Source organism: Dromaius novaehollandiae, chromosome 24 (assembly GCF_036370855.1).
Source record: "Dromaius novaehollandiae isolate bDroNov1 chromosome 24, bDroNov1.hap1, whole genome shotgun sequence".
NCBI classification, from domain to species: Eukaryota; Metazoa; Chordata; class Aves; order Casuariiformes; family Dromaiidae; genus Dromaius; species Dromaius novaehollandiae.
The window spans coordinates 989,156-1,016,545 of NC_088121.1; the positions used below are offsets into that span (position 1 = coordinate 989,156).

A 27,390-nucleotide genomic window follows, 5' to 3' on the forward strand; every position below is an offset into this window, starting at 1 on the left:
GGATCCCCCCATGCCGGATCCCCCCACCCCCGACCCCTCCTCCGCAGACCCGCCCCCGCCCCGCCCCTCCCGCCCCCCGAGCGGGTCCCTGGCCCCGCCCCCTGGCCCCGCCCCCGCACACAGCCCCGCCCCCGCCCCCACGGGGGCGCCCTCCCGCGCATGCGCGGCGCAGACAGGCAGCACTATTCGATCTCGGGGAAGGCAGAGGCGTGCGTGGGCGGGGCTGGGCGACACGGGCCAGCCGGAACCCATCGATGCTCTCGGCGGGCGGCTGGGCTCCCTGCGCGCGGCGCGCGCCAGCAGGCGGCATGCGCGCGCGGCCGGGGGCGGTGTGGGCGCAGGCGGAGCGGCCGGCGGCGCATGCGCTGTGGCCGCCCGAGGGCGTCTCGGCGCATGCGCGCGGCGCGGCGCTCCCTTTTCGCCCCTCTCGTTGGAGCCGCCATGGCGCCCGTGGTGAGTGTCCGCCGCCGGCGGGCGGCCCGCCGCGGCCCCCGGGCCCCCGCCGCTCCCCGGCCCGCTCCGGGCCTCGGCCGCCGCCCCCCCGCCCCCGGGGCCGGGCACGGCCCGCCGAGTGCGCCCGGGGGGGACCGGGCCGGGCTCTGCCCCCTCCTTCTGCCGCCTCTCCGGGGCCGGGCCCTGCCCTCTCCCCCGGGCCTCCTCCCCTGGGCCCCTGCCCTCTCCCCCGGGCCGCCTCCCTTGGGCCCCTTCCCTCTCCCTCCGTCCCCCTCCCCCCTTCCCTCTCCCCCGGGCCTCCTCCCCCCCGGCCCCTGCCCTCTTCCTCCTCCCCCCTCCCGCCTTCCTTCTCCCCTCGGCCTCCTCCCCTGGGCCCCTGCCTTCTTCCTCCCCCCCCCCGCCTTCCCTCTCCCCTGGGCTTCCTCCCCTCGGCTCCTGCACTCCTCTTCCTTCCCCTTCCCCCCTTCCCTCTCCCCTCGGCCTCCTCCTCTTCCCCCCTTCCCTCTCCCCTCGGCCTCCTCCCCTTCCCCCCTTCCCTCTCCCCTCGGCCTCCTCCCCTGGGCCCTTTTCCTTTGCCCTCTGGTCTCCCCCCGGGCCCAGGCCCTTCCCTCTCCGGCCAGCCCGCTCCCCTGAGCCGCTGCCGGTCCTGGCTGCTGGAGCCCGCTCCTCACAGCTCTTTCTTTCCCTGTGCCACAGAAGAAACCGGCGGCGAAAGGTGGCAAAAAAAAGAAGCAGGTGCTGAAGTTCACCCTGGACTGCACCCACCCCGTGGAGGATGGCATCATGGACGCGGCCAACTTCGTGAGTGCCGGGGCTGCGGCCGCGCCGCCGGCGGGCGCTGCCCGGGGCCTCCCCGCTGCCTGGGGCCTCCGCACTGCCCCGGGGCCTCCCCGCTGCCCGGCCGCCCTCCGGGCTCTGCCGGAGCAGGGCCTCCGCTCCCAAAGGCCTGCTGGAAGCACGGCCCCGGAGGCTCCCGCCACAGCTCCTGGTTTCCCAGCTGCCCTCGCCATTTCCCCTCCTTGCCGGAGAGGGCTGCGCAGTGCAGGGCAGATCCCAGGGAGCATTCGCACCGCTGGGACGTGCTTTCAAAGGAAATGGCGTCTGCGCTGCGCTGGAGGCTGTCGGGGTGGTGCCTCTGGCCTGACCCTGAGAGCTGGGGGCTCCTCGTGACGGGCTGGCGAACCTAAGTGCGCGCTAAGATTCACGTGTTGCTTCTTCAAAGCTTTAACTCTAGCGGGGGGTAACAGGATCCCTCTTGTAGCTTAAAAACTGCTTGGTGAGAAAGGACAAACTAACATCAGTAGCTTGAACTAAATATTGCTATATGAGCTTAAACCTGCAGAACTCTGATTTTTTTTTTCTTGCCAAGGCTCCTAGCAGGCTGAAAATAGTACCTGTGTGTTCTTTGTCGTAATCCAAAACAAAAGAAAAGGGCTACGCTTTTACTGCAGCCCTCGGCTCACGGTTACAGGAACTTTCCCGCAGATACCTGTTGTGGGGAGGAGGGAGAAGGAACCGAGATAGATCCTCTCTGGTTAGAAAGTGCCGCTGTGTCTGATCTAAACTTTATTCCTTTGCCTAAAAGGAAAGCGTGTCCTTGGATTGAAAGACTTAAACTGACGAGCAGAAATGTTGCTTGGAAAATAAACTTGTGTCTTATTCTGCACGTGCATTCCTTTTAAGAGACAGCTGTTCAAGCAGTGTTCATTCCTAACTGCAACATCTAAATAGGCTGTTTAGGAAACAGCCTAAAGTTATGTAAATAAGAGGATTACTATTTTGTAAACAACTTATAGTTAGTTTGTGTGTTTTCTTTACCTGTTGAACAATATCTAGTAGTTATAATTTGGAAGTTTATTTTTCTTTTAAGCTTTAAGAAACGGCACACGAGGACAGCAGTAAGTTTCAGAACTCTTTCCGATGGTTATCTTGGGAAGCTGTGCTCTTATACAAGGAGTATCTGTTTGAAACAAAGGGTTCTGGGTAACGCTCTTTGAGAATCCTAAAACAGCTTGTATTTTTACCGTCACTTCAAAAAGCCGGAAATATTAGCGAAATGGGAAAACAAATTAGTTCTTTCACAGCTGGGAAGGTCACTTATGTGCGGGTCTGAATGGGCCAGTTTGAGCCAGCAGCATTAGTCATGCAACAGATTTATAGGGTCAGAACCTACCTACCTGCAGGGAGAAAGCTTTCCTCCGCTTTTTGTTGACGTGTGACCGCTTCGTCCCTTTCCTCGTTCTAGCCAAAAAGTCAGAACGCTCAGTGCAAGCGAGCTGTAAAACCCTTGGCCGCTGGCAGCCCCGACTAACCAGTCGCGCTGCTCTCTTGCAGGAGCAGTTCTTGCAGGAGAGGATCAAGGTCAACGGCAAGGCTGGTAACCTGGGCGGGGGTGTGGTGACCATTGAGAGGAGCAAGAGCAAGATCACTGTTACTTCAGAGGTCCCTTTCTCAAAGAGGTAAGGCCGCGGGGCGGTTCGGATGGGGCGGGCTGGTGGCGCGGCCTCTCTTCTGGAGCGCTGCTGTGGTCCTCTGCCGGCCGCGGGTGAATCACCGTCACGTGGCACGCTTCAGCGCGTGCGAAGTCGCAGGCAGCGGCTCGCGGGGGTGCCACTCATAGCAGTAGTTGCTGCTGACATCAGGTAGCCCTGTTCTTGCAGCCTCAGCAAGGATCCGCGGCGCTGAAACGGTCCCCTCGGGTCAGGCCCGAGGCTGGCTGGCAGGAGGGGGTTGTGGGAGGCGCACGGGGGTGTCTGCTGCTTATCCGGGCTTTTCTTTGGATACCGAGGACTTCTGGTCCTGTCTGCTGCTTCTCCGGGCTTTTCTTTGGATACCGAGGACTTCTGGTCCTCTCTTTGTGGCAGCAGGTGAAGCCAGCTGCGTGAGCGCTCCCCCACCCGCTTTTTTGATGCGCTGTGTTGCTAAAGGTAGCTCATTTTCTCAAGTTGTAGTGTGTGGTAAGAATAAGCTTCTGAGGTGGCATCTTTTAACGCTAGCTCCCAGGGCCACAAGACAGGAAGCTCTTCTGTAAAATCCTAATGCATAGGGAGCACTAGAACTAACGAAAAGAGGTCTTGGCACGTAAGTTGTGCCATGTCCTGCTGACTTTAAATTACACTGCTTGTGAAAGAGGGCACGGGGGCAATTTCTTTCTAAATGATCTTTAAGAAAGAGACGTGGTTGGAAATCTGTCTTGGAAGGCGAGCTGAGGTGAAAAGCAGTGGAGGATCTGCAGCTTCCGCAGGGATGCCAAATGTGGAATTTAGAGAGTGATAAACATCCAAACTCTTCCATGACTGTAGTGTTACCTTCCTCCTGTTGGGCTTCTGCCAGTTGACCAGTTCTTACAATTGCCTAATATTTCTGCCCTTTATCTTGCTTTGATGAATTCAATTTTATGCTGTAGATCACTTTCGTGTAAAATATTTTACATCTCCAAATCTAAATCACAGCTAACTCTCTTGGAGAATAAGTGCAGGATTTTTTTTATCAAATCAAAGATGTTTCTGGTTTTGATTCATGTGTGTTAAGTGAGGCTAAAGGTGGGGTTTACAGTGATTTCTTTGATCAGTATTATAAACAGAAAAGGTCTGTTGGGCATTTTTACCTAAATTGTGCAGCCAAAATGAACTAGCAAAGCCACATCATGTTTTTCTTTTAAAAAAGAAAACAGGCTGGATCTAACTTGGAATATATTTCCATTTAAAAATCACGCTGAGAAAGCAGCCTGGCCACTTTGGCATTCGGTAGTTATCCTGTTGAACCTCGTGTGCTGGATTCAGTGGCGTGACTGTGTTCACACTGTTATCCCCGCTGCAGCTGCCTGGTGCTTAGATGTGAATTCTTCTGTTCCGGCTCATGTCAGAGGATAAATGTCTTGGGGTTTTTAAGGAACTAGGAGATGTACATCTGCTGGTATTTTTTTTTTTTTTAACGAGCTGATGTTTTTCTTCAGCTTTTGTTGTTGCCAGGACTTATGTACCTGCTAGTAGTTCAGTCTTCACCTGCCAGCTTTAGGTCTGAGTCCTAATCAAATAGTGACCAAGTTGTGCTGGGAATTGGTTGCTAATATTGAGCCTGCTAAAGTAGGGAAGGCAAAGTGTGCTCTGAGTGTTCCTCTTTTCCCAGTCAGGTGTCTGTAGTCTTTCCCAAAAGGAAGGTTAGTCTAAGAGAGAACTTTGAATCCTTGGGAAAAGTGAAGGGTACCAAACCCTAAATGTTTTGGCAAAATATCCAACAGTTTGGTGCCACTTGTGTGAGTAAGCGATTTGAGCGGTCCCAAATTGTCCCCCCACCTCAGTCCTGGGACTGCAAACCGCACCTGAAAGCGCGTCACTTGCCGCCTTACCCGGACTGTGTGGATGCACGCGTCCTCCAGAGGACTTTCTGCCCGCAGGTACCTCAAGTACCTCACCAAGAAGTACCTGAAGAAGAACAACCTGCGCGACTGGCTGCGCGTGGTGGCCAACAGCAAGGAGAGCTACGAGCTGCGCTACTTCCAGATCAACCAGGACGAGGAGGAGGAGGAGGAGGAGGACTAGGCGCGCGCCGCCTGCCCATGGGTGTTTTGTACATTACGTTTCCTTGAATAAAATGTGGGGGAAAATTGTTACCGGGCCGTGTCTGCCGCCCCTCGCCGTCGCCGCGGTAACGGCCGCGCCGCACGGCCGCGCGCGACACCGCGGCGCGACACCAGGGCGCGCCGCACGGCCGCGCGCGACACCAGGGCGCGCCGCACGGCCGCGCGCGACGCCGGGGGCGCGCGGGGGCGGGGCGCCGCGGCCGCCATCTTGGTGCCGAGCGGCCGCGCCCGCTGCCGCAGCCCGGCGGGCCCGGGCCGGCGCTCCCCGCCGCCCGGCATGCGGGGGCCGGCGGCCGGCGACGAGCTCCCGGGAGACCTGGACAACGAGGACGACGTCTCGGGTACGGCCACGGGCGGGGCGCGGCGGGGCGGGCCGGGGGCGGCGGGCCGGGGGCGGGCCCTTCCCCCCTTCCCTTCCCCCCCCGCGCTGCCGGCCCTGCCGGGGCCGCTCCCCGGAGAAAGGGTGTGTTCAGTATATTCGGTAAGTACCAAAAAGCCCTAAAATCCGGTACCCTTGGGGGGGGGCGCGGAGCCCCCGGGGGGGGCTGCCCCGAGTGCCCGGGGCTGCGGGGGGCCGTCTCCGGCAGCCCCGGAGAGGGTCGCTGCCTCCCCCTTCCCTGGGGTGAGCGGCTCGGGCCTGTGCCTCCCCCGAGTACCGTGGGGGCCACGGACCGGCCGTGGCTAGGGGCCGGGGGAGCGCAGGCGGCTGCCCTGACCTCGGCACAGCTGCGGTGCTGGCCGTTCGGCTCGCCTGCGAGCTCCGCTGTGCTTGCTGCCTCTCCTCCCGGTTTTCCACCTCGGTTGCCCATAGCTGCTGCGTGCGGAGCGTTAGCCGTCAACAAACGGGTTGTGGTCATCCTTCTGCACGCAGAGGTACTCAGTATTTTGCAAAGTGGCATGTCTTTGCCACAGCTTCCCAAACGCGCTTTCTTTCAGTGAATGTCATTACTTTTTAGGTTAAGGGGAACAGAGCAAACCCGGGGGGAATACAGAGTCTCCACTGCAGAGAGCTTTTTCCCCTTCCCAACTCCACCTGGTTCCTGTTGGACTCTATTTTTGTTGTGCCTAGTTAGTGCATTTGTAGCACCTTTGGCTTGCCCTGGCTTGCCTTGCCACTCCTGAAGAAGAGGCCTCTAGCGAGGGGGCATGTTAGTGAGAAGAGCAGGTGGGAGCACTCGAACTTGCCAGAGTGATTCCCTTTGGCTTTGGCAAGTTGTCTCAGGAGTCAAAGGCAGAGGTGGGGTGCTTGCACGCTCTGAATTACCCCCGCATCCCTCCTCACAGGGTTTAAGGCCTTCCCTGCTCCCCAAAGAGGATTTTCCTTGTCTTTCTGGGAAGGTTGTGGGTGAAATGCAGCCTCTGAGAGCTCCTGCTGCACGTGGCCAGTGCGCCGAGAGCTCTGTTGTGACGCTGCTCGCAGGAGGCGAGGCCGGTCCCGTCCGAGGCGGCGGAGGCGTGCTCCTTGCGCCGCGTGGCTCCCTCCGTCCCTCGCGCGCTCCCCTGAGATGGAGCCAAGGTGCCAAACTGCTGCCATTTGGGGCTGAAAAAAAATCTGTCTGCTCTTACGAGATTGGACTCTTATTACCATGCAAGTTTAGAAATTTGGAAAGTAAATGAAAGGATCAAATGCTGAACTAGTTCTTAAGGAAATGCAACGATTTGATAAAATGCCAGGACTCGGTCGTAGTAGTGTTGTGTTTGGGGAGCTCATGATGACAGGAAAATCCAAGTGTGAGCCCGGCTTCTCCGCGCTGGTGGAGGGAGGAGGCGCAGGGCCGGGTCCCCGAGCTCGCCGCGCTCTGCGGCACGTGGCCGGGTCGCCCTCAGTCCGGCAGCGGGAGCTGCCAGCGAGCGTGCGGCCCCCGAGCGTGGGGCCAACCTCCAGGGACCACGGCGTCGCCCCTTCTTCGTGCGAGGCTTCGTCCTTGCTCCGCACGTGGCGTCTGGGGGGGAGGAGGTCACGGGGGAGAGACTGCCTGCATCTCATTTGCCTCTGATTGAATCACTTTTAATGGGCTCTATTTGGAAGTCTAAAAGGTAAGAGATAAAAAGCCTAATGCTTCCTAATTACCTACTAACCAAAATCAATAGTAGCAGGCAGCACATTAGGGCCTCCCGACGCTCCTGTGCTCCTGTCTCGGCAGAGAGCAGCTCCCCCAGCTCACGTGTGTGGGATCGTGGCTTCACGGCCGGCCAGGCTCCAAGGGTTTCCGTGGGCTGGGTGCGGGGGGGAGAGGAACCGGCTGCCTCTTGGCTGGGCTGCAGAGCTGGGCCCCGGCCCCTTGCTGCAGCGGCAGGCGGTGGTTCCCGAGCTGTCGCCCCCGCGTTGCTCCTCTAACGAGGCGTTCCCCCGCTAAGGAGGGGGCTGTCCAGGCCCAGTTGCTCCTTCTGAATTTAAATAGCTGCATATAATGCTGCTGTTCCCTTGGTCTGCCTGCTGTAGAAATTGTAGTCTAAGGCCTCCAAACGCCTCCGTTCTTTCCAAACGGCCCAAAGAAAGGAGCCGTTGTTGGACAGTTTTGTCTCTCCTGCGCTGGAAGACCCCTAGCTGTCCTCACCTCCGAAAGCAGCTTTTTGCAGCCCTACCGAAGGTTCGTGCTCGTTCCCCAGGAAGGTCTCCGCAGCCCTCAGCAGAGTTCTGCGTTCGCAGCCGCGGAGCGTGCCCCAGCACGGCAAGCTGCTTGCTCTGGCCAGATGCTGCTTGCCAGAAACCACTGGTGCTAGTTCATGCAAAAACGGGAGGGGGAAGCTGAGAGTGAGAAGTTCAAATGCAGGTATTCCTGGGCGGTAGTTTGTCAGGGCTTTTCTTGAGGTGGCAGCAGGGAACGGGATGCGGCCTGCTGGGTGCACGGTGCTAGGTTGTCTGGGGGAGGCCACGTCAACGCTTGGGCGTGCAGCTGTGTGTCTTGTGGTAAGTGTGGATGCTGTGTCCTGCGTGTTTGTGAAATCCATCCAAGTAACTTGTCCCTTTTGTCCTCAGAAGAAGATGACGGGGTCCTGGAAGGACTGGATGACTTTTACCCAGAAGAACAAGTCGCTGTGCAGAAAAAAAAGAAATCCAAGAAGCTGAAAGACAGTAAGGCTTCCAAAATCAAGAGGAGGAAGAAAGAGGTAATGCAGCATGCTCTAAAATGAGCCTGAGGGGTCCCTGTTAGGCTTGGCCTAGAGGCCGACCGCTCGAGAGAGCGGTAGTAGCTGTTTGCAAGCATCTCTCGGAGGTCTGCGGCTGAAAAAGGCTAGGCGTTAATAAGGATGCGACAGGTGGATGGGAGACCTGTCGCCGCGTGGTGGGTGGTTCTCCGGAGGACCGGGGACTCTCCCGACCCCGGCAGAGGGTTGAGAGCCAGGGCCTGAGCACTCTGACGCAGCTCTGGTGCTCTGTTGTCCTGGTTGTCACTTCTGTGCTTTGGTTTCCTCTCAGTAAATTCAGGATAGTGCCGCCTGCCCGCGGGGAGAGCCGTGAAAGCTAACTGGCTCGTGCGTGGAGGGGAAAGAGGCTGTAATGTAAATCTGGGGATGCTGATGCCCCGCTGCGACTGGCAGCTCTCAGACAGGAGCTCTGCAGCCGGTCTGACGAGAGAGAGACTCGTCTCTGACCTTGGAACGTCACTGTCTGAAACTGGCTGTCGGTGCGGATCCAGACACTTTAACTTATGTGCAAAGAGTTGAAAACCCTCTTATTTTCTCTTTGTGTCCCTGCATCTTCTCACGTGATGTGGGGAAACTGGGCGGGTGTGTCCTTTCCTAAGGATACTTTTCACTTGATCCAATCTGGGTGGCTGAGGACTTTAATTCTAGAGATGTAGCACCCACAATTTCTTGTGTGCTGTCTGCTCTTGGCTTTGTGTAACCATTACAGCAGAAAGGTCCTAATTTAGCTTTATGTTTTTGTTTTTGAAATGGTGGAGACTTCTAACTGGTCAAACCTGTTGTCCAAAGAAAGAAACATGGTATGGAAATTTCCACTGTGCGAGAAATCACACTGGGGCTTAGCCCTCATTGCACTTAGACAGCCGTAAGATGAACCCGTCTTTCTAGCCGGCTTGGTCAAGGGTGGGGAAGATCACCCTGGAGCTGGGTGCGGTCAAGGTTTGTTTGCTCCAGCAAATGTGTTATTGGTAATTTCTAGGTGTTAGATGGGGAAGAAATGGCAGTTGTTACTTTCTGAAGCGATGCAGCTGGAGGCCCCTCTGGGGGTGTTTGGTGGCGGGGGAGGTGGGAGGAAGCAGGCGTGCCCCCCGGGATGCCTGCGGCGTTGCTGGCTGCGGGCAGCGCCTTCGACGAGGCGCGTGGGGGAGCGTGTGGCGTGCCGGGAGGGAGATCGCGCCAGGAACGTCTCCTGCAGACTCCTCTGTGTGTCAGGAGCAGGAGCCTGTGCGCGTTTGTGCTCTTCAGAGAGGCTCTTGGGCTTAGGCTCCCTTTGAAGAGCGTGCTTTGAAATGGTTGCGGAGCTGGGTGCTGGCGGGCACAAAGCACTGGTGCAATTCTCAGTCTGTTAGGTCGTTGGGGGCCTCTGGGTGCATTTCAGCAGGGTGGCAGACAGTTACTCTTCTTCCTCGATGACCGTTTGCAGGGCAGTTATGTTTTAGTGCTTCTCCTGTATGTTTGTACCCCTCAGTGCTGTGCCAGGAACACGGGCTCTGCCACTGAATGTGACATTGATATGACAGTGACATAATGAAAGACGTCTGTGTTCCAAGCCTTCCTCTTTCTGGTTGCCAGCATCTGAGAATCTGTTCTTTCAGATGTCTCCTTTAACGCTCGCAATCTGTGTGATGAGTATTACTGGCAGTCCTTAACCTCGTGAGGGGTGCGTGAATAATCTTGCCCTCTCCCTGTTCCTTGTCCCACGCTTCACGCCTTGGATGTTGAGCTGGCAATTAGACCTTGCAGACGGGGTGAATCGTGAGCGTGAGGAAGGTCTCTCCTGGCGTCGTCAGTGAGACGATTCGGAAGAGCTGGAACCGGTAGGAGATGTGCAGGCAGGTGTTTTGCTTTGTTTGCAGAAGAGGCTTTCGTGCTGATGAACTTGGGACTTGTAGCATCCCCTCTGCTCGCGTCAGGCCGTGATGACGCTACGCCCTCTCCTCCTCAGCAGCAAGGCGCTCGGGCTCTTGTTCAGCCTGTCGGGCCTCCGTTGTTACGTGGGACGGTAACATCGCTGCCTGTTTGTTGGAGGCCTCCTGCCAGGGCTGCACGCGCTGCAATGCAGCACCTCCCGTGCAGCCATCCCTGGCGGCGGACAGTAAACCGTCCTGGCACACGCTGTACCGACGTGTCATCTGCGGCTCACGTCTCAGCAGAAATATAAACCAACGCGTTGGAAGTGTGACCAGGGCAAGGCTCGAAGGTTTCTCTGGACATAAGTGTCAGCTTCACTTGTCCAGGGTGTTTTCTAAGCGAGACAGAGCAGAGACTTTTCAGGGTCTTGTGTGCGGAAGGACTTTTGGCTTTGTAAGAAGGCAAAGACAAGGCGTCGTGTCGCAGAGTCCCGCATCGCCTGGATGATCCGTTCTCCTTCACCCATTCCGAACCCCGGGGCTCTCCTGCACGTGCTGGCCCCGGTGGCGGGGTGGCCGTGCTGCCCTGGGCACGGCTGCCCCTCTGTCCCCCGCTGCGTGCCGGAGCCCTCGCCTCCTGGGCCGGCAGCAGCGGCAGAGAGCCCGGCTGGGGACAGAGGAGGGCACAGCTCTGGCTGCAGCCCTTCTGTGCCGGTGGTGGGTTTTCCTGGTAGTTTGTTCCTGAGCTCTGAAAAGCACCAGAATAATCGCTCTCCCTAGCTTAGCGACTAAGGTAAGCGCAGCTCCAGCTGCCGTTACGTAACGCAGCGGCTGTGAGCCTGCCGACAGCAGGAGACTCCCTTTTGCATCTCGGTGTTTCCCATTTGCCTGCACTGATGGCTTGATTCTTTTTTTCCCTTGTTTGCTGCTCCCTTCCTGATCCGTGCAGTGCTGCTGCTCTTTCCGCAGCAGGCGTTGGCTGCCCGGAGACTCTCCCAATGCTCTGAAGATCTGATTCATGACAGTACCGCCTGGTCAGTACCCTGACTTGGCAAACTTCTCCCAAGCTTTACGTGTTTATCGTCTCCTGTTTTATTAATGAAAGCAGCGGTTGCTGTGGTGCCACTGGGAAGCACTGGTGTCTGCATGGGACGGGCTCCAGCTGCCGTGTGGGAGACGGGAGGCTCAGAGGGAGCCAAACATCCTAAATCAAGGGACTTAATTCTTCTGGGAGTGAGAACTCTGCCACCAGAGCACTGCAGTGAGCGAGGTGCAGGCACCAGAGAACATAGGTCATGACAGCATATCCCAAGAGCTTTCACTCTTTATCTGCCTGTTATTTTTTATCTTTTCGTCTTTTTAATAATTAATGTTTTCCCTTACATTTGTTAGACTTCTTTCTCTAAATTAAGTAAGATTTGGCAAACAAACTGCCAGCTATTGTATTGTGTTACTACAGTTCGCTGCGAATGAGATCAGTGATAAATTATATGTTAGATGAGGCAGTGTTAGGACTCCTGTCTGCTCAGGGGGTTCTGGTGTGGGATCTGCTCCAGAATTCAGTCCTGCACCTGCTCTCGCAGGGGAAACCTCAGCGCTGGCAGAGCTGTGCTGATTCCGCCTAGGCTTGCGTGGGCGCGTGTTTGTTCTCCCGTGCCTTGCCGTGGGACGGGGCCTTCTCGAGAACGTGTTCGGAGCCTGTTACCTGGTTAGGAAGCTTAAACAGGTGGAGCACGTGCTTTGCGAGGGGGCATCCAAGGACGGACAGAGCCGTGGTCCCAACGCTGGGCCGTGCTGCCCGCGTTGCACCACCGAGGCGCGTCGCCGTGGTCTCCCGTCCTTGGGAAACGGGACGTGGCGGCGCAGGCGGGAGCAGCCATCTCGCCGCGTGCGTGCGGAGCGCCCGGTGCGGCCGCGCGGCTTGGCTGCCGCCGGCCTTGCAGAGCTCGCTTCCTCCGCGTGGTCAGAGCGTGCCCGCGCGGCGTCTGGTCTGGTCCAGATACGCTGCTGCTAAGGAAGGGGGAAACGCTCAAGTTCCTCAGACCCTTCCCCATCCCTTTCCCCCAGCAAATCTGTGGTTGGAGATATGTATAGAATATACTCATCCAGCACAGCCAGAAGCATCCCCACCCCTTTCGTTGCCAAACGTGGGAGAAATGATGCTGTTCTCTTCCGGTCATCCGCTGCCATTCCCTGTGGGATTTGTGAAAACAGACTGTCTAGACGAGGTAGCACACTAAAATGCTTTTCTCTACTGATGGGAGCGTAATGAGCTCTTTATTTAAAGCAAGCTGATTCAGTCGTGCACTTTGTTTTCTGACAGTCTTTGAGTAGAAGGCACAGCCCAGAAGCAGCTTTTTTTTCTTTCCTCATGGTCATGGTAGTTTTTCTGCAGATATCACACAACGCTGTCTCGGATTGTCCAACTCCCTGTGCATTTTCCAATGGGGGAATCGTTTTTTTCATACGCTGCTTTTCTAGGGGAGGAAAAAAACCTAGGATGTTCTCACCTCTGATAATTTTGTGTTAATGTTACCCTGCCTGAGACTAAGGGAGTGAGACGTGAAGCTTGTGCAGTGTCTGACTACTTGATTACTGAGGGTGGTGAGAAAATAATTTGATGAGCATCAACTGTTTTTTTTCTTAATAAATGCCTTATGTGGGCAGTGTTAATGAAACTGAGTTCTGCCTGTGTTGGAGACTGATCGGTCTTTTGTCTAAGCCAGTGAAAGTTAGCGCAGGAGCTGTTGGTGGGCACTGAGCTGGGTTTCTAGCCAGCACGAGGGCTGCATTTTGGGAGGAGAACTGGGCTTTGTTCTCATAAGCTCCTTCTCGGGGTTCTGTAGAGTAAGTGGACTTTGCCCTTTTTAAAGAAGGGGGTACTGGGAATTAACTGCGAGTCTGTGACGTACTGCCAGTGCCTAGAACCGTGGCTTCTGCCCTCTGAAATCTGTCTGTGTTTTCGTCATTAGAGCACCGTAGCAGGAGTGCTGCCACGTTGTGGTTTTATGGGAATTCATTCGTACCAGCTGCATTTTAACTCAGCCGCAGGTTTGTGGCGGTACCCGCTGAGGCTCTGGTGCTGGAACCGATACTGCAAATCTGGAGAAAAATCTACGTACAATAGCCAGCCTGCAGTTTGAACCTGGGCGTATGTAGATGAAGGTCCTTGTCAGACAAGGAGGCAGAGGGAGAGGGGAAATTTCAACCTGTACTGCAGTAGTTACCATGGTAACCAATTATTCAGTGCTAAATTATAACTGTTTATAACACTGGCGAAAGGCTCAATTTTTTTGAAGCAAGAAGGGATCAGAAATCAGTAATGGCTGCTGAACAAAAATGCTCCTCTGTAGAAAGAGCAGTTGATTTTGTGTGTTAAAATAAATTAAAGTCCGTGTGGCTGCGATGCTAGACAAGTTGGGAGTTGCCCAGTACGGAGACAGAGACAGAGACAGAGATGACCGGGCAGGTAAAGGGTGCAGCAGGCCGGCTGTCACGGCGTAGGGTGGTTCTTTCGAGCAGCATGGCTGGAAGATTAAAATGGCCTCGTGCGGAGCAGTGTTCCCGGGGCTGTGGCTGCCGTTAGCAGCAGCCGGGCCGCTCCTCCGGGCGGGGCAGCGGGCGGCGGCTCGGAGCACCGGGCGGGTGGGCGGGCGCTGGCCGCGGTGCTGACCCGGCGCTGGCCGCGGTGCTGGCGGGGCGCGGGGCCGCCCGGGGCGCTGGCCGCGGTGCTGACCCGGCGCTGGCCGCGGTGCTGACCGGGCGCCCGAGCCGCGCCCCCGCCTCCTTCCGCAGCCTCCCTCGGGCCCCGCCTGCTCCACCCAGCAGCTGGCGGTTCTCAGCAGGGTGGTAGTGCGGTTGCTGTCGGAGTTGTGCAGCAGGTCAAAGTCTCTCTCCTGGAAATGAACCCAAACTCTGCCCTGCCAGTCTCTGCTGTGCTTGATTTGGTATCTGAGTCTGGTCCCTTCTGACTGTGGGAAGCAGACCACATCTGTCAGCCATCCAGCAGGGCCCTGGCCTTTCTGAAGGGGCTGGCTTACCTTGCTGCAGAAGGTGCAACTCGTCTGGAGGGAGCAGTGTGTAACCAAGAGCCGCATGAGAGGTTTTATGTGACTGCCTGCCTCTGAAAGTGAGGGCTGTGAGAATTAGGAATTTGAGGAAACTTGACTGATTCACTTTTGAGCCTTATTCTGCTCTCATGGCCCTTTCAAGACTCTGTGCAACCACTAGGACTATTCTGTTTATGGACAGCTGAACTCTTCCTATAGTCGCACGGTTCTACTACAGCATGGAGTGCCCAGCTGACAGAAAAATGAAACAGCAACCAAGCAATACTCTAGCACAGTATCTTGTCTGGTAAGCTGAAAGAGATGCATATGACTAAAGATATCTTCTTTTCCTTTCCCCTGTTCTTTTTATCTGTTTGCGCTGCATATAGGAATGCTCCTTTATTCATGTAAAGCCATAAGTAAACCCACGACAGAACATCGTAAGTTGCTGTGTGTTGTGCCAATCTGAAGCGTTGTCTACCTGAAAACATAGGATCTTTTAGCAGAGCAATTAGCTGCTTCTCAGAGGAGCTGCTGTTTTGTTTACTGTACAACTGTTTTTAATATATACATCCACTTTGCTCTTGGCTTGCTGTCTCTTGCTTTTCTGCTTTACACCACCACTTATCAGAATGGTGTGTGAGTGCTATGGTTTTATAGCATCTGAGCACCTTTAAAAGAAGCATGTTGCAATATGGAGGCAGAATAAGCATCCATTTGCATGACTGGCAAAATATGGCTTCTCTTGTCCCCCTCGATGCACATGCTGTAGCCCGAGTCATGAGGCAAAAACATAGAGAGTCGATTACATATATCTTGGTTTAGACAAACTTTTCTGAAACGTAATTTCGTCTCTATTGCATTACCTTCTCCTGTGTGGCTGGGTTTTTCTTTTTTTCCTTTCCCTGGTGATTCCCTGGAGCCTGGAGTACCTTGCACGATCAGATGTGTTTGTAGCGCGCCTGGAATGGAGAGAGGGAATGTCTCCCTAGACAACAGAATGTCCCCACTCTATAGGTGGGGACTTGAGACACGAGGCCGAACAGGGATCGCCAAACTTCCCTGAAGCAACAGTTCCAGTTAAAACAAAGATTTCTTTTTGCGTGTCTTCTATGGTCTGCTGCTTCTCACAGCTTCCTAATCTGCTTTTTCATGGTATTTTCCTCCTGCCACCCGCGATGGAACAGCAGGGGTTTTCTAGAGGGAGTGGTCGCATTTGGCTGGTGACAGCAGTTTGGTTCCCGCTGTCTGAGAAGGTTTGTTTGAAGGGAGCTGAGGAAGGGCAGGTCTTGCTTTTTCTCCATCATCACTTTCTGTTTTAGGGGAGCAATGACGAAATATCAGACAACGAAGAGGAGATAGAGGAGAAGTCGGAGAGTGAAGGAAGTGACTATTCCCCCAACAAAAAGAAGAAGAAAAAACTGAAAGAAAAGAAAGAGAAAAAGCCGAAACGGAAGAAGAAGGATGAAGAGGAGGATGATAATGAGGATGGAGGTTTAAAGGTACCAAAGATTCGTTTACCCAGAGCTAGTGCTAGAGGTGGGAATCTCAGAGCATGGCTAGATCCCTGCCAGCGCTCGAGATGCCACATCCGGTGGGTCACTGCGTGAGAGCCAAGTTGTGTTTTCTGGCCATTCATGGTTGCACTTATGAATAAATTGCATGTGTTTTAAACCACGGCAGTGTGAGCAAAGCGCTAACCAGTGGGCTCACCGATTTAGCTGCTTGCTGATGTGTGCTCACAAGTCCCAACTCTACCTTCTCTCATGATTTAAGCTGGTGTGTTTTACGTTATGTGGGTTTTGTGCCTGGCTGAGCTCCCAGGCAGTGGATACTCTGACAAACAGTAACTTGTTAAACTGAGAAACTTGATTGCTTGGATTGTCTTTTGAATAGCACTGAATAGCATGAATAACATCTTTTGAATAACAGAGATTCGTCGTATCTGTTCTCCAAGCATGAGAACAGGTAGTGGCAGGTCGGTTCCATGCAGCTTGTTGTCAGAAAAGGTGGACTGGGGATTCCTTGAGAAGGTTTTTCTGGGTTTGACGAGGAAGAGATTAATGTGATGAACTCTCACCTGTGTTTGCGTTCTGGGATTTGATTCTTCAGGATGTGGAGCGTTCTTGCTTCCGCATGCTCCAAGAGCTGCATGGTGAGCTCAGCGTGCTCCTGCACTAGTTTCAGTGTGGCTGGGTTGGAAGTGAAAATTGTGTTTGGAGGATTTTGAGATTTCAGAATGTAAACTAATTTAGAGTTAGAGCAAAAAGTGGGAAAAAAGAAATATACAATGTTATCAAAACTTGCAGAAAATGAAAGATCAAGATGTTGTGCACAAAAAAAATTCAAAAAGGAAAGTTTTAATATTCTGGAATCTCCCCTTTCACACAGCTTTTTTCTGTACAAAATGCGGAGGTTTGAAACTTCCCTGGCCTGCTTCATTCTGGCCATATCACCTGATTTCCTATTGTTCCTGGTCTCAGGAGATGTTTGATATACAGTTTCCAGTAATGCAATCGGCAGTAATGGTTTGTTTGTTTAATTTATTTTATTTAAAGCAAGCAGAAAATCAGCCGTAATAACACGGATGTCGCAGCGGGTTTTATTTTTTAAACAATTGTGTGTCTGTAGTTGCAGCAGCAACCCAGCCTGGGAAGGCCTCTCACAAGGGAGTCGCAAGCGCAGGCTTGCCTTTTTACTGGCAAAACAGATGTTGTATTTCCCTATTATTTATTTTATCTGCGGACAGAAATTGTGCTTCTTGGAGGCAGGAACTCGCAAAGGCTTTGCACTCCGTTGCATGGTTAGGTTTGCGTTTGGAAGGTGCCACATTCATTTGCTTCTTAGTAAACTAAGGCTTCATGTACTACCAAGCACTTGTGCATGCTCTGTCTTTGAAACTGCAGAAACAAATCCCATGTGTTGCTGCTTAGGGAGAAATTTGGTGCAGAGTATACAACAGATATAGCCTCGTACTGCTTGTTTGGAGAGCCGCAGTCATTTACTTTAATAATGTGTCTCTCTAAATCTATAGGAGCCCAAGAGCTCGGCCCAGCTGATGGAAGAATGGGGCCTGGATGATGTGGATTACATTTTCTCAGAAGAAGACTATCATACTCTGACTAACTACAAGGCTTTCAGCCAGTTTCTCAGGTAGGAACCTGCGCGGTCTGGCTGTGGACCTGTGTGGTGTTTGAGATTTGGCCATTGCTCAGTGAAGGAGGTAAAGCTGTAGAGGAAACTCCGCTGATCCCCTGCAAGCGTGTGCCGTGGCAACGTCAGCTGGGGACTGGTGAGGAGCTGCGCTCAGATCCAGCAGTCTGTGGTACGGGGAATTCTGCTCACAAGGGTAGTTTCCTCCCCAAAAGGTGCCTTTTGGGCCTGGGGTGAGGGCAAGCAACCGTGGCGTGATTCCCGGGCACTTCTGCACTGGAAATACGAGATGGTGACCTACCTGCGTTGCTGCTGTGGTGGTAATAACTGCCTCTGGCTCTAATGAACTCTCTGCAATACTTTATGGCTGATACTCTAATGCATCATGAGTTCCTTGCTGCTTCTCCCTGTGTGAGTAGAAACAGTACTCGGGACACAGTTTTATTTGTAGGATTGGCTAGAAAACAGCGGAAATGTTTCTCTTTCCTCTCCGTCTCCCTAAAATCCTATTTGTGTGTGCATTTATTTGAAAAGTTTATTTGAAAAAGATGAGTAACGATAGCAATTTTTGTGTTTGTACTGTGAGCCGTTCAAAACCCAACAGGTACTTCAGGGGAAAATCAGTCTCTGAGAATGTTTAGGTGTTTCTCCTTATGTACTTTTTTCAAAGAAACTTCTGTTTTTTGCTGGTTTTTTTTTTGGTGCAGCTGGTGCCAATGGACTGTACCAACCTGCTGCTAAGAGGCACTGATCACTGATCCATTTGATGGGCTGCAATACCTTTCTACAGCACGTGATGAGCAGGAGCAGGCACGCAGCAAAGAGTTTCTGTTGACACCTTGTTTTCCCTCTCCCTACCCTTCAGGCCTCTAATAGCCAAGAAGAATCCCAAGATCCCGATGTCCAAGATGATGACTGTGCTCGGCGCCAAGTGGCGAGAGTTCAGCGCCAACAACCCGTTCAAGGGCAGCTCGGCGGCGGCGGCAGCGGCGGCGGTTGCTGCAGCCGTGGAGACTGTCACTATCGCCCCCCCGCTCGCCGCCAGCCCCCCGCAGTCCGCCTTGCCCACCGTCATCAGGAAGGCTAAGACCAAGGAGGGCAAGGGTAGGTGCCAGCGACGGTGGGCTGAGCCGGGGGGCCGCACTCGCTCGCAGTATCCTCTCCATCTGCCGGGCCGTGCTGGGTGCACAGAGCTGGACACGTCTTCGGGCTAGAAAAGGGCAAAGCTTGTCCAGGCCGGAGACAGGGTTCGGTTAACTGGGTTAGCAGCTGGGCTGGGGTGCGCCGGCAGGGCAGGTGGGGTCTGTCCAGATGAGCATGCACCGTTTGGCAGTGCAGCCTGGTCATCTTCTCTAAGATGGCAAGGAGTTCATTGACTAAAAACACTCGCAGTAAGGCTGCAGTCCTTTTTCAAAAAGGAATCAGTTTCCTAGCAGTTGGGTGCAAGGTGATTGTCCTCAGAGAAATGAAGATTTGTGAAAAATGAGGTGAACATCTAAATCTGCAGTGGCGCCTATGGAAATAGTCTTATTTGTATTGAAATGAGTCTCTTACTATAAATGTTTCCTTGTTTCTGCCAGCAAATTCTTGATGTTTTCCCCGTGTTTAGAAGGGGCTGTTTGAATCACTGTAGAAGCTGGCCAGTAGTGGGGAAGGGAGGGATCTCCCTTTGTTTGCGCTGTGTTTCTCCTCAGGAAGGTTTCTGTTCCAATTATGCAGTCATCAATTCCTGGTGCCTCAAGAGGTTTTGAACAAGCGGCTCAGAGCTGGCAGTTAACCAAGAGCGCAGCTCGCAGCAGCCTTCCCGCTCCGTTGGCTTAGCGCAGCGTTCCTGCCTTTCCCGGGCTGGCCCTGGGAGGAGAGCGCGGCCCCCTCTGCCCTTTGCAGACCCCTACGAGGCTCATGCTGTGGTACTCACAGCCCTGCGGGCTGCGAGCTGCCGTCCCTTTCCTGGGCAGATGCGTTCCTCCCAGGACAAGCTGCGCCCAGGTTCTCGGTTCTTCTCGGGCGCTGGCTCTGGGCCTGCAGCGCTGGCCTTTTGCCCCAGGGCCGTGCTCAGTGGCCAGTGCCAGCCACCTCCCTGCTCTGGCGGGGCCCCACAGCTTTCTCGTCCTTCACGCGAGCTCCCCGAGTGGGGTGCGGGGTGACTCTGAGGACAGCCGAGTACCAAACAACTCTTCTGTTTCTTCAGGTCCAGGCGTGCGGAAGAAAATCAAAGGCTCCAAAGACGGGAAGAAAAAGGGCAAGGGGAAAAAGATGGCAGGCTTGAAGTTCCGGTTTGGAGGAATCCCCAACAAAAGGAAAAAGAGCTCTTCCGTAAGTGTGTGCTGCCTCTTTCTGCGCAGGGCGTTGGGATTGAGAGTGTGTGGCAGGAAATGGCCAGACAAGCCCTCTTCCCCCAGAAGTCTCCCTCGTATAGGCAAACGCGTGTTTCTCCAGCAGGATTGGACTGTGCCTGCCAACTCGTTTATTCCTCTTGCGGTGACATTCACCTGCTAGAGAGAAGGAGTATCACAAATCTCCGCACCGCCTGTGTCCGCCAGCCTCCGTGGTGCATCTTTCCCGCCTTGGCCCTCTGTGTGGTGGGGCATCTCATCCAGGGGAGGTGACAAGTCGCTTTTGGCCGAGGAGTTGTTGTGGTCACCCTGGAGGAAGGCTGCTGTAAAGAACCCTTATAGCCTCGTTCCTGCTGCTCTGCGAGACGCCAGTCTCTGTTCAGCACGTTTGTTCCGTCCCTCTGATAGAGAGCTGTGTCCGAGCTCACAGTTCTAAAGACGCCATGTCTGGGCATGTTTTCTACTAAAAATCACATAATCACTTTTACTTCCAGCGATGAGCTCAGTAATGCCATCATTTCAGATTTCATTTGCAAAAGAATTCTTTAGGGTTTGCACTCCAGCTGAACTGTGCGTCAAAGGGAATTATCAGACGTTTTAATTACGTTACCATGGCTTGCTACGAGCATCTGTGATTCTGCAGCATAATCCTGGGATACCAGACCGTCCGAGTGAGTGCGTGGCAAAGGAGCTCTGCTGCAGTCTGCGTGCTGTGCGTTTGTCAGCACGTGCATGTCAGATATACGCAGGGCATTTTAAAGAAGAGTAAATCTTGTCAATAACTGTTCACTGGGGATGGAACTCCTGTAGGTCTTGATAATAGTGATGAAAATCCCATTAATTCCGCCCTATTGGAGTTCACTAACTCTCCAGATCTATTTCACTAGATAGCCTGTTTGTAAATTATTTTGTGCATCAGAGGTTGAGGTGAAAAGAGTGATTTGAGCCAGTCATTCACTGCTGCATTTTTCAATCACACATCACAGAAAATCAATCATGTGACTCTAGATTTGCACATTTGCATTTCTGAGAGCTTGGACTTGCTCCTGCAGTTGGAGTGCTAAGCACACAATTAATATGTGCGCAAATCAGGGATTTGTATGCATTAGTCTCGTCTCCAGAATAAGAAATCAGGCATATTATTATGTTTTGATATCACAGGATACTTGACCTGTTTAACTCTTTCATGTTATGAAGAAGATGAAGCAGGAACACCTACATGCACACACAGACAGACTAACACAGACTGAAACGAGTGTCTCGGGAGAAGGAGAGCAAAGTTCTGCCAAGCAGCAGGGAAGGGAGACCCTCGCTGCATGAGAGTGGCATGAGGCAGTTGTCCCGGCGTGTGTGTCTGTCTTGGGTGTCTGTGCACACACACCTGAACCCAAAATGGCATCAGTGCAGTGGGAGGCTCTTCTGGGAATGGCAGAGGGGCCCGGAGCATTGAGCCCGGAGCTTGCTCTGGTTGCTTGGGCGTTGTGTGACAGTGTTTCAGACACATAACCCACCCGAACTGTGCCCCAGGATTGCAGCAGCCATAGCTGTGCTGGAGGGGAAATGGCAAAATGAAGCTGAAGCGCTTCACGCAGGGTGCGGGTAGCGGGGTGTCGTGCAGCTGGCTGATGCCTTGTGCTTTGAGAGAGGCTGAGCCTTTCTGGAAGTACCCGGCCAGCTGCGCGATAAGATGTCTGTGTGCTAGCAAGGATGACAGACTGCAGGGGAAACCCAGAGCCCACCTCTGGTCAGATAAGCAGAGCGGAGACTTGACATACTGATTCACACATTTTAAATGCGCTCTGAGATTTGCTCAGCGATTGTACTGCGATGGTGCTGCTGAATTGGGCTAGCTGCCTCTGTGCTGTGCTGAGCAATGCGAAATAATTGTCTTCAGATTTTAGCTCTAGTGCAGGCCTGTGCTGATTGATTGCGTGGCAGGGACATTGATCTGATACAGAAGATTTACCTGCTTCCTAACGCTTCGTGATTTACTCTTGTGACCCCAGTCTTTCGGTGCTAGGGGTGTGATAGCACCGTCGGCATCCCCGAGGCAGCAGCTCCTCAGTTCACGTGGAAACCGTACAGCGTTTCTCTCGAGCGTGCCCTGAGGAGCTCAGCCCCGCTTGGTGATCCCGTGCGGTTTTCTGCACGTCGCTGGTGCTTTGCTCACTTAGACTGTGTGTGGTTTGATTCTCCCCTCTGCAGAGCGAAGAGGAAGAACGGGAAGAGTCCGACTTTGACAGCGCCAGCATCAACAGCTCCTCAGTGCGCTCCGAATGCTCGGCGGGCCTGGGGAAGAGAGGAAAGAGGAGGAGAAAGAAAAAGAGGAGTAGGCCATTCCTTTATACTCTGTTCCTCTTCTGCTCGGATTTCCCTCCTCAGATGCGCGCTCTCGTGGTCTCGGCAGCTCCAAGCAGTGCCCGGCACTGGCTCGGTGGGAGGAGGTGTGCTTGTGCTTGGCCGTGTGTGCGGGACGAGAGGTGATTCCTTGGTGTCCGAGCTCCGCTGCTGGCGGGGTCGTGCCTAGGAGGCGGCAGCGAGCAGATCCCGCCGTCGGGCCCGGCTCAGCTCCGGTGCTGGGGGTGCTGGCGAAGGAGGAGCCTGGCCTCGGGGCCTTTCTGCCGGCCCACGTCGTCCTTCCCTCCAGTCTTCTCTCCAGTTACCAGCCGCCCTCCGGGGCTCGCCTCCCCTTGAACCTGGTCTGTGTCTTGACCTCGCGTTGCTCCAGGAGAGAAGTTGCTGCAGAGACCTGCCTCGGTGCGGTGCCACGGCACGGAGAAGCAGCCTTCCCCATCCCGGTGTGTGTGTGCAGCCTGAGGCCCGTGCCCACCCTAGGAAACTGTGCGCCTTGGGCACCAGCTCGCGTCCCAGGCCGGCGTGGGCAGCTGGTACCTGCCTAGGGCTGCATGTGTGTCCCACCAGAATTTGTCCTATGGCAGCAAAGTTCCAGAATTTACAAGTCTTTCAAGGGAAGTGATGTTCACAGGAACAGCCCATGAAGAAACATAGGTTTTGGCAAGATCCTAGTGGAGTAGGCCAGGGCGTGAGCGAGAAAATGTAAGAAGGTGGACTTATTTTTGTCTATGTGAGAAGTGCGGTGAGGCACTGGGCAGGTAGATGGTCTGTGATAACGGCATAGGAATAGGAAGGCACGTGAAGAGCAATGAAAAGCGTCTGGCAAGGTCTTTGAGTGGCTGTGTGGCAACAGTCGTGTGCGTATTCCTTCATTTCTTCACTTGCGGAGGGCTTTGCAGTTAATTTTGTTTAACGGCACTTCTTTCTCTTCGTTGCTGTGGCGAGAAGTCCCTTTGCGCTGAGCTGCCCTCGATTCTGCTCCTCTTCCGTTCACGAGCGGAGACTGCCAGGGTCTGCTGTAACGCTGCCCGGCTTCCCGCCCTGGGCCCTAGACGGGTGCGGCAGCTCGGCTGCCCGTTCCATCGGCGGCCCGCTGCTCCGGGGCAGGCCCGGCCTCGTGGTGCTCTCTGTGCTCTCTGCCGCCTGCGCTGCTGCAGGACAGCCGCTTGCCGTTCTAGCTTAGGTCCTTGTTGGGCACAAGAGGCTTAAGATTCGGGAATCTTCTTTTTCTTGTTGCCTTTACCGACGGGTTTTTGCTTCTGAGAAATCAAAGGGCAGCTTCTGGGCTTGGGGACAGTTAGGATGTGAAATGGGACCGTCTGCCCTGCAGCGCGCGAGGCTCGTAGTCTTAGGTCGGGTCGAGCATGTGAGGCAGGGCCGGCTGTCGGGCTTAGCACCGCGTGTGCAAAGGGCATGGCTTTGCCTTCTGGTTCCTCAGTGTACAACCGCAGTGCACGGCGGCTCTAACTGATCCGGGGACCTCGTGCTGCCTCTCAACAGTCCCTGCACCAGGGATGCTGCAGGCTGGACGGGTCAGACTGTCCTCCCGCGGCAGGACAGACGGACTGCTCTCCACTGCCTGTGCTGGAGGAGCGGAAGCGCAGGTGTTTGTCCAGGGAGTTTCTGGCGGAGTTGGGAACTGGGAAGAGCCTCGCCCACGCTTCCGAGGTGTCCTTCCCCTCCATCTTTCCTTCTGCCCTGAGTTGAGTGAGCTCCTGCCTCTGCGCCTAGTGAGCACCCAGGAGGACCAGAGTAGTCCCAGGAGGAAGGGTCCTCCTCAGCTGTGTTGTTGTTGCATGGTACGTTTGCAGTTGGTGGTGCTGGTATCTGTGGAGGTTTCTCTGACTGGCCTCCCTTGCAACCTCTCCAGGTTCTGGCATTCTCCATTGAGAGCCTGAAGGAACCAAAGGATGATACAGTGTGGAGAGAGAAAGAGAGACAGAGGTGAGATGATGCTGTGTGCAAAGAACTGTGATGCTGAGGGACAGAGAGGTAGGGGGACGTAACAGACGGGGACTGAGATGAAATGTTTTCCTTGTTTCCTTAGCTATAACGTAGAGGAGCAATTGTCCCGTTCCCTCCCGGGAGAGCAGGCAGCTGCTGTCCCGCTGACTGTGTGTGTGTCCCTTGCTTCTAGTTGAAGAAGGGGATGGCTACGAGACGGACCACCAGGACTACTGCGAGGTGTGCCAGCAGGGAGGGGAGATCATCCTCTGCGACACGTGTCCTCGCGCGTACCACCTCGTCTGCCTGGACCCCGAGCTGGAGAAGGCCCCCGAGGGCAAGTGGAGCTGCCCACACTGCGTGAGTGCCTGGGGTGCCCGGCAGGGCTTGGCTGCTGTGGTGGCGGGGGGAGCGGCAGTGAAACGTCTCTTGGGTGACATCAAGAGACCGCTCAGAGCTGTGGCAAGGCTCTTAAACTAGTTCAGAGGCGCACGTCACCATCTTCCCTTCGCCTCTGTAGCCGTGGCTTCCTGTAAAACAACAGCTTGCGCAGAGCGGGCTGCGCAGGGGCGCTGCAGGGCTCCAGGCCTTGTGGGACGGGGAGCTGTTCATACTGCCGATAGCCTTCCTCGGGACCTTCCTTCAGAACCTGGGGCTCGGCGGTTTCCTTTCTCCCGCTTCTCGTGCCACGCGGAATTGTCATTTCTTTGCAACCAGATCACAGCGCTGCAGCAAGAGCTGTGTTCATTGGTGTCGCCTTGCGATCCCTACCTGAGGCCACGTGTCAGGCCGCGCCGTGGGGAATTAGATGGGTAGAGGAAGCTGTTCGTGAGCTTCGTTGCTTGCAGAGCCTTAGACTCGTTGAAGTGCTGCCTGCCCGGATGGGTGCTGCACCCCGGCAGAGCTGGAGCATCACCCCGGCCGTCGTCAGGGTGCCTGCGCCGGTGGGGCCCTGGCAGAGCAGGGCTCGGGGTGCGAGGCCCGGAGCACGGCTCCCCGGGGGGGAGCCCCCGCACGCGGCTGCCGCTCCTTGGGTGCAGGCAGGCCGTCGACATAAACCCTCAGTGTTGTGCTGGATGGGCTTCCCCAGGAGAAGGAGGGGATCCAGTGGGAGCCGAAGGAGGAGGAGGAGGAGGAAGAGGAAGGTGCTGAAGAGGAGGAAGATGACCACATGGAATTCTGCCGTGTCTGTAAGGATGGAGGCGAGCTGCTGTGCTGCGACACGTGCCCGTCCTCCTACCACCTGCACTGCCTGAACCCCCCGCTGCCGGAAATACCAAACGGTGAATGGCTCTGCCCGCGCTGTACAGTGAGTGTTACCAGCATTCGTCACCCCGTCCTGCTCCCGCACCCACCCGGCTCCGGGCTGAGGCTTAGCCAGTCCCAGGGTCTCCCCGGTGCTGCCGCAGCCGGGCTCTGCGGGCCTCGGCCGCCTGCCCGCCCCTGCTCTGGGCACTCTCCTGCCACTGACGTGCCTGCTGCCCTTGCCCCTGCTGCGGGCTGGTGTCCTCTGCCCTCTGCTGCAAACATCCACCCCGGGAAGGGCATCGCTGCCCGTTCGAGGGCCCTGCCTGTCTCCGGGCAGCTCTGCCGCCCGCGCAGTCTGCCTCACGCGCGTTACTGGCGATTTCCCTGCCGGTTTTTAGATTGGATGTCAAGTCCCGTTTGATGCATGTCCTGTGCAGAGGGACTTTCCACCTGAGGCAGGCTTGCTGCAGAGGCAGGCATGATTTGTGGGGCCTTGAGCTGCACTGGGGAATTAAATGTGGGAATAATGAAACATTTATTATGTCGCAGTCTGCCCTGGTGGCAAGGCCTGTCCCCAGTGGGGGTGCAGCAGCATCACGGGCCTCCTTCTCGGGCACGCTTGCACCAGCCGGCCTTCACCCACCCATGCGCTTCTTCCTGCCCTCGCCACCTTGTTTCTGTCTGCCTCGTTAGAAATAGTAAATGGGAGCTGGGTAGCGTTTTGCTTGTGCCTAAGGGAGGTGACTCTTTCCGGGGTGCGTTAAACACGCTCTGGCTCTGCGATTGTTCAAGTCATCCAGTTTGTCGCTCTTGGGTTCGGTTTGGCCGGCAGTGAATCCACTGTTCCTCTCTGCTCCCTGGGATTTCCCTCTAGAGCCAGTTCTCGGCACAGGCTCTAGCAGCGCGTGCTCTGTAGCCCTGGCAGCGCGCTCCCTGCCATCTCCGGATGGCTCCAGCCTGCTCGACTTCGCAAGATCCTTTCTGCCTTCCAGCCCTGCACTTTGCCCCCGCAGACCGCCTGCCACGCCGGGCCGGGGCCCCGCGTCCTGCCTGCTTGGTGCTCCAGGCGTTGGGGTGTCAGAACCTGCCTAACAGGGCGTTGGGCGTGACGTGCTGTGCGGCACGGCAGTGGGACGCTGTGGGTCTGTGGCTGAAGGGGGGGAGCAGGGGAGGGGATGCGAAGCAGACGGGGCTCGTGCTAAACTCCGCGCCCTTGCGTATTTACCTCTTCATCCTCAGTGCCCTCCCCTAAAGGGCAAAGTGCAACGCATCCTGCACTGGACCTGGAAGGAGCCGCCTGCCCCGCTGCCGTCTGTGCTGCCGCTGCCGGACGCCGAGCTGGCCGTCCCGCCGCCCAAGGCGCTGGAGGGCATCCCGGAGCGCGAGTTCTTTGTCAAGTGGGCAGGGCTCTCCTACTGGCACTGCTCCTGGGTCAAGGAGCTGCAGGTGAGTGAGGCGGCCGCCTCGTCGCGCCCCGCGCCGCGGCCCCTTGCGGGGCGGCCCGAGGGGTGACCGGGGCTCTGTGCTGCTGCAGCTGGAGCTCTACCACACTGTGATGTACCGCAACTACCAAAGGAAGAACGACATGGACGAGCCGCCGGCCTTCGACTATGGCTCTGGGGACGAGGACAGCCAGAGGGAGAAGCGGAAGAACAAAGATCCGCAGTATGCCAAGATGGAGGAGCGGTTCTACCGCTACGGCATCAAGCCCGAGTGGATGATGATCCACCGCATCCTGAACCACAGGTGAGAGGAACCGGTGCGGCTAGACGTGTGAGCGGGCCGCAGGAAAGGTGCGTGCCGGGGTCCCTCAGCCCCGGTGGTGTTGGCACTGGGTGATGTCGTTGAAATCCAGGGAAAGAAAGGGCAAGGATGAAACCTGCCCTGCTCCCCCGGCCCTGTGCAAGTCTTGCAAATGAGGCTCCGAGCAGCGAGCCTGTCCTCTGTGCTGCTTTTCCATTCTTGCACGGCCTTTACACTGGGTGGTTTAGGTGGTTAGTTGGGCTTCTGGGACACCTCACGACACTGCCGGCTCCAGGATTCCTGTGTCAGGCCAAGCATGTGGCAGCGAATAATTCAGCAGTAGTTAGGTGTGTTTCTGCTGAGGCCGCACGTGCAGAGCAGCTGACATTTGCTGCCTGGGTTGTTCCAGTCTTGAACGTCACACGTCCAGAGCGCAGGGGCCCCCAGGCTCGTCCCCCGCTGCCGCTCAGGGGCTGCGGCGTCGGCAGGGAAGGTTGCACACGTTGGGCTCACGCACGCTTGCTCTC

General features: G+C 55.6%; 2 protein-coding genes across 12 annotated transcripts in view; both read left to right on the forward strand.

Moving 5' to 3' along the window:
• Positions 1–299: 299 nt before the first annotated feature.
• RPL22 (ribosomal protein L22) lies at positions 300–5,065 on the forward strand. Its single transcript, XM_064525364.1, has 4 exons — positions 300–453; positions 1,150–1,254; positions 2,788–2,912; positions 4,850–5,065. The coding sequence occupies exons 1-4, from the start codon at positions 361–363 to the stop codon at positions 4,992–4,994; spliced, it is 468 nt and encodes a 155-aa protein (XP_064381434.1). The 5' UTR covers positions 300–360; the 3' UTR covers positions 4,995–5,065.
• Positions 5,066–5,207: 142 nt separating this feature from the next.
• The window catches only part of CHD5 (chromodomain helicase DNA binding protein 5), a 49,315-nt gene continuing 27,132 nt past the window's right edge, over positions 5,208–27,390 (forward strand). For 9 of the 11 annotated variants that reach the window (XM_064525374.1, XM_064525375.1, XM_064525365.1 and 6 more), the window contains exons 1-11: positions 5,208–5,376; positions 8,016–8,146; positions 15,407–15,586; positions 17,119–17,237; positions 18,103–18,341; positions 19,429–19,553; positions 21,779–21,902; positions 24,066–24,232; positions 24,963–25,181; positions 26,360–26,566; positions 26,655–26,866. In XM_064525374.1, coding sequence (XP_064381444.1) covers positions 5,313–5,376; positions 8,016–8,146; positions 15,407–15,586; positions 17,119–17,237; positions 18,103–18,341; positions 19,429–19,553; positions 21,779–21,902; positions 24,066–24,232; positions 24,963–25,181; positions 26,360–26,566; positions 26,655–26,866 — 1,787 coding nt within the window. In that variant the 5' untranslated portion in view covers positions 5,208–5,312. Of the gene's footprint in view, positions 5,377–8,015; positions 8,147–15,406; positions 15,587–17,118; positions 17,238–18,102; positions 18,342–19,428; positions 19,554–21,778; positions 21,903–23,798; positions 23,873–24,065; positions 24,233–24,962; positions 25,182–26,359; positions 26,567–26,654; positions 26,867–27,390 lie in introns of those variants that run through there. The other 2 variants (XM_064525368.1, XM_026096551.2) reach the window with 2 other exon arrangements.

Bases quoted from the DNA above. Each gene is read 5' to 3' on its own strand.
- RPL22 (XM_064525364.1), top strand. From the start codon at position 361: ATGCGCTGTGGCCGCCCGAGGGCGTCTCGGCGCATGCGCGCGGCGCGG. The intron at 454-1,149 runs GTGAGTGTCCGC...CCTGTGCCACAG, and splicing joins GAGCCGCCATGGCGCCCGTG to AAGAAACCGGCGGCGAAAGG. The intron at 2,913-4,849 runs GTAAGGCCGCGG...TTCTGCCCGCAG, and splicing joins GAGGTCCCTTTCTCAAAGAG to GTACCTCAAGTACCTCACCA.